Genomic DNA, 12231 nt, shown 5'->3' with positions numbered 1-12231 from the left:
GAATAAGAGGATCAGTGGGGACCAATGGTCACCGATTATGCATTGCTTGTTGTATAGAGGGCGCAAGTAGCTATAAGTAGTGAAGTGGTGCTTTAAGGGGTCATCGCGAACCAAAACGTCATTCCAATGTGTATCTTGTAGTCCCGCTTGCAGTACATTTTCAAAATATAAGATGCTTTCAAGGTTAAAGGTAATACAAAGTTTTGGGAAATTTTGAAAATTGGGTGCATAGTGAATCTTTACAATTTTTATACATTTGGATGTCCTTGTGGGTGTATTATAAGCACTAAAAAAATTAGCCCCTAAAACACTTCTGTTTTCGAGAAAAATGGAATATAAAAATTTACCGGTGCTCCCGGTAAATTTTGATAAATTTCAAATAGCGCATATGGCCGTACAATGGTAGCTGCGACCATGAAAATCTCAGAACATGTAGTTGCGATATATAATTTCCAAACGGGAATAGCTAATCGGTCGATTTTAGTCAAGAAACATTGTTTCATAGCTAAATTAATATCTTGACCTTGAGAGGGAGCTATACAACATAAAGAGTTTATTATTTATAATTTCATAACTTTAGACTCGATTTCAACCGCGACAACGATCAATGAATATTGTAGGAACGCATATGCTTCCAATATGTTAATTTGAATCAAATTCATGACCCCATACCAAAACTTTGTAATACCTTTAAACGTTTTAATTACACCAAAACAAAATAAGCCCCCCCCCCCCCGGGCAACTAAACATAACTTCTAGAAGCGCATCGTTTTTAACAACACGATACCTAGAAGGAAGTGTGCCTGTGGTTCTTATGTAACAATTGTGTGAAAGATCATAGGTACCCGTTAGGTCATGCTTGAATGAGCATGAAATGTTAGGTAATTTCAAGTTGAAATGAGTGTATAATATGACAAGTATACGCGAAGTAATCTGAACAAAATGTAAGCAAGCGATTTACTGCCCTTTCTTTAAACTTGCAAGGGTTACCAAAATATCCGAAATGTTTTTTTTTTTTCTTTTTCTTTCTTCTTCTTTTTTTGGTAACATAATTATGAGAGCATTACTTGTACAGGATAATTAGGATACTACTGTTAAAGTGCCGTGATCAATAAATAAGACGCAATCATTATTTGCATTGTATTTCAATAGAACAATATTGGTTTGGGTTTGGAGGTAAGTCCATGGATGGTTGTCATATGTACAGGGTGGCCCCCAAAAAAGAACGCAACACCTGAGATCCGCATTTGCAACGACATCATCGACATAATGCCATTGACGGCTTTCCATACAATCAGCAGTGTTAACAGACCGGTCCTGTCACTCCTGTGCTCGTCAACACGGCTGACAGTATATGGGAAACCATCATGCGCAATTTTCCGCTGTTTCAAGCATGACTACGCTTCCAAAAGTCGCAAAGTTTAAAAACGACATTACATCGCAAAAATAGCCTCACAATCAAAACGAGTTTGATGATCTTGGTGTCATTTCTATTTCCACCTAATATAAGAAAGAAAAAAAACTCTATGACAATGTGTCAATGTGGTCGTTGAATTGCAGTTCTGACGCAATGATTTCTTTTTGGGTCACCCTGTATAGGCGTATCCATACTCTCGAATTTACCGGATATCCAACCTTATCTATTTGGTCGCAATTGCCATCGCGCTAACTTTGCATACTTGCAACTCACCTATATCAAATAGTCAAGCGCATCGATAGACCCCCTCCCCCCCCCCCTCTCCAAAAGAGAAGAAGAAGAAGAAGAATAGGAAGAAGAAGAAAAAGAAGGGAAATAAATGAATAGACGAAAACAAAGGGGAAATGACATAAATAACATATACGTGTATATATATACAGGTACATGTTTATATACATTGTATATGAATACGTTGATAATTGGTGCTCCAATTGCTGTTGTGATTAGTGTCTATCAATGTAGTCACACGCACGCACACCGAGCACACAAACATACATATATTATATGTATATATGTATACATATACGTATATATATATATATATATATATATGTATACATATATATATATATATATATATATATATATATATATAACATGTTGATTTTTGAAGAATTGTTATCACAAGCCACTCATATTTTGTGTTTTCATTTTGTTTTACGCTAATTCAGTGTGGCCCAAAAAGTAACACAGTACCATCAATGTTTAACACTATAACACTGATTTATGGAGTTTACGGTTACAAGAGTGCGCCTTTCTTTTCTGCGAGTAAATATTGTGACTAATTTTTATTTCATGCATCATTCATAGGGCATGTGTCGATATGATGTGAGCGCGCAGCGCAGGCAGTGACGCAACAATACATGCGCGTCTGAAAACATTGATGACGCAATGTTTATTTGCAAATTTAAGTGGCGGTCTTAGCCGTGAAGGGGTGTATTGTCAATGTATTTCATCTCGTAAACTGCCATGGCCCCACTTTCTCTTTTTTATTATCTCCGTTGTTTTTTGGTTTGTGCATTTTATAGAAAGAGATGCTACCCTTGATCCTTGGGATCGTTGCCGTTTTGATGTGTGTCTACTTCACCCAACAAAATGGCTTCACCGTAGTACAGACCATTCAGGCAGGACTTGATGTGGAATCAGCGCAATCAGTATCACGGAAACAACTCCCAAAACCGGCAACAAGCCTGGTCTTCATTAAAACTCACAAGACCGGTGGGACGACTATGGCATCGATACTCAACCGATTCGGTTACAGGAATCGTTTATCTTTTCTATTCAACAAAGGTGATAAGGTGCATGGTCACTTCCGGTTATCAAAGCTGGCTCAAAAGAAACCTCGTAGCTTCCTTCCTCCACTTTGCGTTGCTACGGGCGACTACAAGCATTACAAGAACTACAGCATGATGACCGCACACTTAAGACTTCTTCCCAATCTCGTTCAGCTGAAACGATTCATGAAATCCGATTGCAAATTTGTATCGATCCTTCGCGAACCGAGCGCGCAGTGGGAAAGTGCGTTCTCGTTTTTCGGTGCCGCGCGTTCAATGCATATCAATAAAGTCGGGCGCGGGAATACAAGCGTTGCGAACATCGCAACCTTTTTGAGCAACCCTAAATTCTACTGGAATACCGCCAAAGGTGGTCATGCAAAGTACTATTCAAGAAACGGGCAGCTGTTTGAATTCACCGAAGATGGCGCCATTCATGACTACGAAGACACCGTTAACGACATCATTAAGCAGCTGGATTTGCACCTACACTTAGTTGTTATAACAGAATACTTCGACGAGTCTCTCATTCTTCTAAAAAATCTAATGAATTGGAGTTTCAGAGACATAATATACGTGAAGAAGAATGCGCGTGTAACACATTCCAATATAACAGAGGAACAACGAGAGAAGATACGAGAATGGAATAGCGCTGATATCTTGCTTTACAATCACTTTAATCGGACGCTCTGGCAAAAGATTGCCGATCAAGGAGCCAGTTTCGATAGAGATTTGCGGACGTTCAGAGATTTGATGAGGGTCTATTCTGCCGAATGCGGTATAGAAGATAACGAGGCTGCGCGTAAAGGACAGAAGATGCTTCGGGTCGGTCACGTGACCTCGAACAACTCGGTATTCTGTAAACGACTGGTGAGTGAGAACTACGAGACTACGAAAATGATCATGGCAAGACAACGGCTTGGTGCACTCTGTGGTGTGAAGAGGAGCAAAGTTATTTGAAGGGAGGTTGATTTGTTTTAAGGACTTTCATTCTTTTACCTCAGTTTGTATGAATGTCATCGTAGAAAAATGTTCCCTGAAAAGGAGTAGTCTTCATAATATGCCATTATACTAAAAGTACTCTAAAAACTGTATGACAAGACATAGCTCGAAAAGTTTGCCCTTAAATTTCATGCGGAATATACGTGTGCCTATTCCCATGTATATATAGGATTGACCAATTTCTGTGCGTCAGCATCAGCACGATTAAAGGTATTACAAAGTTTTGGTATGGGGGTCATGAATTTGGTTCAAATGAACATATTGGAAGCATATACTATCCTACAATATTCAGTAATCGTTGTCGCGGTTGAAATCGAGTCTAAAGTTCTGAAATTGTAAATAATTAACTTTTTATGTTGTATAACTCCCTCTCAAGGTCAATATATTAATTAAGCTATAAAACAATGTTTCTTGACTAAAATCGACCGATTAGCTATTCCGGTTTGGAAATTATATATCACAACTACATATTCTAAGATTTTCATGGTCGCAGTTACCATTGTACGGCCGTAGGCGCTATTTGAAATTTATCAAAATTTAACGGGAGCACCGGTAAATTTTTATATTAAATTTTTCTCGAAAACAGAAATGTTTTAGGGGCTAAATTTTATTGTGCTTATAATACATCCACATGGGCATCCATATATCAAAATTCTAAAGAATCACTATCCACCCAATTTTCAAAATTCCCCCAAACTTTGTATTACCTTTAAAGGTGAAATTCAAAGAAAATCACAAATTTGTCAACTAATGTATCACTAGAAACTGGTAAGCTAACAGATGGCCATCGTACAAGTTATAGGTCAACTACATATCGGGTGATTAATAAAAAATAAAAATACAACCACCTCCATAGCAGCTGGGATATACGAGAGATTCGCCGGGAAAATAACGATGTTTTAATGACGTCACTATATGGACCAACACTGCCCAAGCAGACGACATCTCATAGAGAATGAACGTAATTGCAAAGCTATTATTTGTCAAATTATAATGAGTTTAGTTTATATAAATGTAATGGCATGTCAAACCATTTAAAACGGGATATGACCCGATTCTGATAACTAACATCTTTTGCTTGTAAATACACAGGATAGGGGTTAATTAACAATCAAAGAAACGAGACTTTCAAATTGAAAAACCCCGGAATCATATCAAGGACGGCATTTGTTCCCTCTTGAAACGCCGAACATACCCCGGTGTGTGCAGCTGAATATACAATGGCGTCTTATTTTGTTTACAAGCGACAAATTCCTTTATTTTTGTATCGCTGCATTTGTCATCAAAATAAAACCATGCGCGGGGTTTAGAGTGAGGCAATAGATTCTACATTTAGCCTGACGGTAGTGAAGTAAGAGAAAGAACTCAAGAAAAGATGAAAACACAGGCACTGAAAATGTGTGAGATGTCATGGGGCATCGTCTGCTTGTGCAAGTCATGTCCATACTATGATCTCACACATCTCAGCAGCGTTCGGAGAGCTCTTCAGGTGCTATGCCCGGGCTGTATTTAAGCGTTTTGTAATTTATAATAATCATTACTTCGAATGTTTCCAAGCATTAAATTTTGATAACCTTGTCGAATCAAAGTTTAAACTTTGCAATAATGAACATAAAGTTAGTTTTTAAAATCAATGAATATCTACTTTAAGGCTCGTTCAAATACGCCGCGGTGAGGCGCCGCCAAAAATGTCAACGAGGTTTGCGTGTAAGCCTAAATGCTTGCAACAAAGTTCCTGCGTGTGCATTAAAATAGAGAAGTGTGAAGCGTAATACACTTTGCGTCATCACTATTCCGCGCTATATTTGAACAAGCCTTAATTCAACTTCTTTTAATGTTGATGATACGAAAACTTCACTGTATAGGCCGCTACATACATGCATTCTCCGGTAGTTCATAACAGACCTTTCCCTCTTGTTCCCGCGTAGTTTCTTTCAAAATGTAATCGCTTGTTCAGCTAGTACTCAATCGTATCTTTATCATTCTAGTTTTTATTTGGTGAGAGATACAATAAAACATCCAAGTACATGGCTTATTTCGAATCATCGGTTCATCGCGTCGGGTCGGGTGGAGATGGTACCCGCCCTTTCTTTGTCGGGGGGTAATGTTTGTGAAATAAACCCCTCTCATCTTCGAATGTTCTGGTCCAATTTACCCAACACTTTGTGAAAACCCTACGGCAAACATTCCAATGGTCGCGTCCTTAACGTACGTTTTTGTTTTACAAAGGCCGTGTAACGCGGCCACCAGACCAGACACGATCACCCAATGATTTGAAGTGAGCCGAAAGATATCCTATCGGTCGATTGGTTGAATAGACCAGTTCACGGTTAGCACCTTACTGCAATGACCCCGAATATCCACAGATCTTCAAAACATGAAGAGGTCCCACTTTGTACATTTTGACATAATCACTCCTATAGCGATGGAGGTGCTTTATAAATAGCCTTTGTTCCCCCTTTTCAAAGAATACTTCCACCTGTGTACCATGGAGTGCACTGAATGTGCATGAATGAATAATGTTACATAATTTTCATGAGCACGTATCCAGTATTTCGTCTCCGTGTATTTCAAAATTTGTTCTGCAATGACCTTTATCTGCTCATGCTCAGACTGCTACCGTGAACTGGCTTATTCAGTGGTTCTGTATCAGATGAATATAAAGTGCCGCGGTGTGTGATGTCATACTGGCCAAATTGTCAAGATTGCCTGTACCAAACAATTTTGTGCTATACAATGTTGTGGTGAATACACCCACCCCAAACACTGACTTTCCCTTAGTCCAGAATCTGGCCTATTTAATTTTGATCTCCACCACACCAACACTACCTTTCCTTACTTATTTGCTTCCAGCCGATGATGGCGTGATCATTAAATTAGGATGTCCTCAGGCTGGGCTAGTGAGCATAATTATGAGTTTGTTGATAACGCCATCTTCGACGGCTTGAATCAAGTGTGTAGGGAAATTATAAAGGACCGTGCAGATTCTGGACTAACTTTCCCTCTGCATCACGTTGTTTGAATGGTTTCGCGATGAACCTCATGCGCATGCTCTGTTGTGTAGAACGAGTAACCTGGACGACAATCAAACATGACATTAACATGTCGGTACTCTTTAGCCAAGTACAGTCTAACCTGTCTGGTAAGGCCACCCAAGAGAAACGCAAATAGTGATCACTGTAGACAGGTAGCCTGTGTTGAGTCATGGCCACTAAGAACAGGTTTGACTGTAATTAATTCAAGCAAAATTAAATCCTTGTTTCTCCTCCAGCCTTTCAAAGAAAGAAAAAATCATCTGATTTCTCTGGTTTAGTTCTTAATACTAATAATTTTGAACGACTGCAATTCGTAATATTGCAGATATGTAGGCGTATAGATTTATTGATTGACATAGCTAACTTGGCTGCAATTATTTCCCGCCTTTTTTTTTTCTCGTTTTATTGTTGTACAATTTAAAGGAAAAATTCATCGATTTGATTGGGGTTCATTCAACTTCTGGTAGTAGAAGTAGTAGTAGTAGTAGTCGTCGTCGTAGTAGTAGTCGTCGTAGTAATGCATTAGTAGTAGTCATAGTAGTAATAGTAGTAGTAGGAGTAGTAGTCGCAATAGTAGTAGTCGTACTAGTAGCAGTAGTAGTAGTCGTAGTCGTAGTAGTAGTAGTAGTAGTAGTAGTAGTAGTTTTACACTTTTTCCCATAAAGTTGTAATATGTTAGTAACCTGTTTTTCATGAAACGATTGTGGCGAAATGATTTATTCTTGATAGATAAAGTTTGTATCGCCTTAGAACGTAATTGATCAATCAAAGACTGATCAATTATGATTTATCAATACAGTTCTAAAAAGATGCAATATTTATCTATCGAGAAAAAATCCTCTAGTCACAATCATTTCTGCATGCCCTCCGCGTAAAATATGAGGGATTGATGCATATCTATGAATGGTCGTAAAACACGATAGCAACGCATCCCTTATTGACAATTGTGAACATAACATGTATTACGTAATCCGGACAAGATTTCTTTTGGATAAACAAAAGGGAAGTGACATTGCCCTTGAGTTAATCTTTCGAAAATATCGTGTTATAATGATAGTCCCAATCAGTGTAATTGTGTTTGTTTTTTTATTGTACGAGCCAATTAAAGGGATCCGGTATTAACTTTGTCTCATATTCTGAAACCAAATCCTGGATTTAGCTTATGCTGCAATGATAATTATAAACCTTTAGGTCAGTCAGGAACTCCATGACTTTTACAAGCCGATCGCTTGTCTAATTATCAAGATATTTATTATTGAAATTACAAATTACACTACAGTCTATTGGGGAAAACGAGTATGGTAAAACCGGTCACTCAAAGATTTTAATTTTTTTGAGGCACTTCTTGATCATTTTGAAGTGCAATTTTTGTTTAGGGCTTCAATATTACACCATATCACAGACACTGATAACATGTAGGGCCGTGCATCTCAGATTTAACATTGTTAAACGATGCCTTTATGATAATTATTAAACTTACATCAGAAGTAAAAGAGTGCGATGTTATTACTGTTGTAGATATTATACTCCCGTGTTTTGTTTTAAAAGTTGACTATCGATTCCCCTGTCCCAAGTCAGTTTAGGGATCTATTTAATAAAAGCATTACAGCTCCTTTATATTGGTTGTTTGTGTGTTTGTTCTAGGGGCTTTCGAAGCCCACAGATCTTTATGTTTGGCGGGCTTGATGGTAAAAAGATAGAGTGAATGGTGGTTTCATGTTCACATGAAAATGAATATGCATGATGATAATGAACATGTATGATGATAATGAATATGTATGATGATAAATAATATGTATGATGATAATGAATATGTATGATGATAACGAACATGTATGATGATAATGAATATGTATGATGATAATGAACATGTATGATGATAATGAATATGTATGATGATAATGAACATGTATGATGATAATGAACATGTATGATGATAATGAACATGTATGATGATAATGAATATGTATGATGAAAATGAATATATATGATGATAATGAACATGTATGATGATAATGAATATGTATGATGATAATGAACATGTATGATGATAATGAATATGTATGATGATAATGAACATGTATGATGATAATGAACATGTATGATGATAATGAATATGTATGATGATAATGAATATGTTTGATGATAATTATGTATGATGATAATGAACATGGGGATGGGGGGGGGGGCTACGGGCTCCTAGCCTTATATCGTTTAGTAGGTCATAAGGAAGCCCTGTATCAAAAAGGTGCTTTTATCCGTCAAGTAACGGTAATCCACCAAGCCACCTGATTATACAGTGCGTCCCAGAAGAAGAAAAACCGAGAATTATCGAAGTTTTATCATAACTTAATCACAATTTACATGTATAAATGACACATATTTGTAAAGCTTAGACCCTCTTCTTTCATTTGATGCAACTCATATGATACATATTCTACGCATGAGTGAAAAAAAAAATTCTGAAGAAAGGGTTTTAAAAAGTTATTTTGCGAATGGTATCTGAATTTCAAGAGAAATTCACATTTCCAGAAAGTTCATTTTTTGCCCTTTCATATGACACAATCAGGAAAAATGAGCCCGGAATAACAAAAAGTCTTTTTTTCTTTAGTTTTATCAAGCGAATCCATTCCACTGGCTGCCTCCAAGAACAAAGAAGACGAAAGACTTCATGCAGACTTCATGATCAGCCATGCATCAAGTTTTTTGTCAACTCTGTTTGTTGCTACGGCAGGCAGACAGTGCGGCTGATATGAATCTTCCATAATCATAGTGATTACAACTCTCAAAGTTTATATAGCTGTGATATCTTCGAGACAATAAGAAATACACCAGTTACGCAGGAAGATGTGAGTTTAAACTCAAATCTCCCCGAGTTAAGCGTTGGCTTCCGGGTATCAACTTCACAGTTCTCATGTGGCGTATTACTAAATCAGTCACAAGGTGGCGCTAGAATAACTCGACCCTTCTAAATGAAAGAGTCATCAATTGTTTGGACATTTGTGATAACATTCATGTTTGCTTTTATTACAATTTCGGGAATCAAGTACCAGACTGATTACTTGCCATAACCTGATAACTAATTCGTCCTTGTTTTCACGAAGTGACGGTAGTGAGGAAAATCGTAACGCAAAGTGAATGCAATTTTTTTTCACTACCGTCACTTCGTGAAAACAGCGACGAATTATTGTTTATACATCTTCTTGTACAGATATCATACATGTAAGTTATTACTGTCGTAGAGTTATAATAAAACCAATGTTTATTATTTGCATTGTATCATTATGTCTGTGCAATTATTTTTTCATTCCCCTTTTTAAGAACACATACTATACATAATTGTATTAATAACAATGTTTTCCTTCAACCACCACTGTTAAAAAAACATTTGTTCCCAGTCTTACCCTTTAAAAAAATATCTTTTGTTGTTTCTGCTTTTACACCGCATACAGTATCAACTTTATATCATATTTGAATAGTTGAATGAGTACGAGGTGTACTGTCTTTGAGAGAATAACAAACGAAGCATTCTACCTTATCTACAGAGTAATTTCCATACACGATACAAGTGTCATATTGTAGACCAAATGCGTTAGTCAGATTGTAATACATGGATTATATCAGGAACCCAATTATCAGAAGATTGTTAAAAATCGCGGATGTGTCAACCCACGAGCATTCATTACTTGTCGTCTTTAGGTATGGCACGCATGCCCCCATGTAATCACTTTGATGTTGAGTTATAATTATGATAGGTGCCATTATCCCCATATATATATTTATGTTATGGAAGTTCACGATCAAATACTGGTACTCACGGTACCATAGTAGAGGTATCCTCCGGCACCATAGCTGAATGGTATAACCATGGGTCTTTTCCTCTTTTTCTAGGGTAGAATAATGTTTTATTAACGTGTGCTGATGAGACTAAATGTGGAACCGATGGTATCTAATGGATCACCTTTTATGCGTCATATGAGGGATTTAAATCCACTCTTATACTAGCGAAATCCAATTCAATGCATTTCTTTTCTTGAGAATGGGCTCCACCATTTTGGTGGTGGATTTCCTTTCTCAAACGAAGTTATGCCTCATACGATAACAAGAAGAGTGGATTGTTAGTATTGTATTCTTTGACTTTGCTTTTCTTTTTCTTTTATAAAAACTATATTTATTTTTATGAATTCCATTCAACTCAATTTCCACTCCACATTACAGAGTAAAGTTGCCTGCTGGACTAAGTTTCCCTAAGTTACCCTGTGTTGATTTCAGCTACATATCCATGACCGTGACAAAAAGGTGTTCTTCATTCTTACAGTCTTCACTCAAACCAATTGAACACAAACAAGGCATTGAGTAAGAAACAAGACATTTAATCATCTGCGGGTATTCGTATTTTGGATAAAATATACAAGCGTTTAAACGTATTTACAGTGTAGTCATTCGAAATATTAAAAAAAAAACGAAAAAACTTGTATGCATTCTTAAACTCTTGAACAGTGTATTTCATAGTTATAGTGCTATATTATCGTTATAATCCACAATAAAGTTATCACAATTATATCAATTACATACTGTTCATCATACTGTTTGTACTACTTATTAAACTGTCCATTGTTACTCTCTGTTTGTAACTGAAGAAGGAAGGTGCCTTCCGAAAATATGTGTACTTGTCAAACTTGAATAATAAACAGTTTGATAGTATTAGCATGAAACTTGCAAGAATATTATTGTTCATTAAACTATCATAAATTCATATAAAATATACATGCGTTAATATACACCTATATTTTAAATACATATAGTAATCATGACTTCTGTTCTATATACGTGTAAAGACAAAATAAACAGGCGTGAAAACGTATTTACAATGCCATTATTCAAAATATTATGAAACGAAAAAATAACTTGTATGCATTTCCAAACTCTTCAAGGGTGTATTTCATAACTATAGTGCTATGTTATCGTCTCAATCGACAATAAAGTTATCACAATTATATCAATAACATATATTCTGTTCATCATACTGTTTGTACTGCTTATTAAACTGTCCATTGTTACTCTCTGTTTTTAACTGAAGAAGGAAGGTGCCTTCCGAAACTCTGTGTACTTGTCAACCTTGAATAATAAACAATTTGATAGTATAAGCATGAAACTCGCAATAATTTTATTGATGGTTAAACTATTATAGATTCAACTAGTATATACGTGCGTTTAATATACACCTTTATAATAAATATAACTAGAAATCATGACTTGTGTTCAATATACTAATATAGAGGAAAAAACAGGCGTGTAAACGTTTTTACAATGCAGTATGCAGTAATTCAAAATATTATAAAACGAAAAAGGAACTTGTATGCATTCCTAAACCCTCTAAGGGTGTATTTCATAATTATAGTGCTATATTATCGTCTCAATCTACAATAAAGTTATCAAAATT

The 12231-nt window shown here is 36.4% G+C and overlaps 1 protein-coding gene across 2 annotated transcripts in view; it reads left to right on the top strand.

The window, feature by feature from the left end:
* LOC752559 (galactosylceramide sulfotransferase-like) overlaps positions 1–4034 on the top strand; it is an 8124-nt gene extending 4090 nt beyond the window's left edge. For both annotated transcript variants that reach the window (XM_030993391.1, XM_030993390.1), the window contains exon 3: positions 2506–4034. In XM_030993391.1, coding sequence (XP_030849251.1) covers positions 2506–3711 — 1206 coding nt within the window. In that variant the 3' untranslated portion in view covers positions 3712–4034. The remainder of the gene's footprint in view (positions 1–2505) is intronic.
* Positions 4035–12231: the final 8197 nt, after the last annotated feature.

Source organism: Strongylocentrotus purpuratus, unplaced genomic scaffold (genome assembly GCF_000002235.5).
Source record: "Strongylocentrotus purpuratus isolate Spur 01 unplaced genomic scaffold, Spur_5.0 spur5_scaffold_20, whole genome shotgun sequence".
NCBI classification, from domain to species: domain Eukaryota; kingdom Metazoa; phylum Echinodermata; class Echinoidea; order Camarodonta; family Strongylocentrotidae; genus Strongylocentrotus; species Strongylocentrotus purpuratus.
This window is presented reverse-complemented; position numbering and strand designations above follow the sequence as displayed.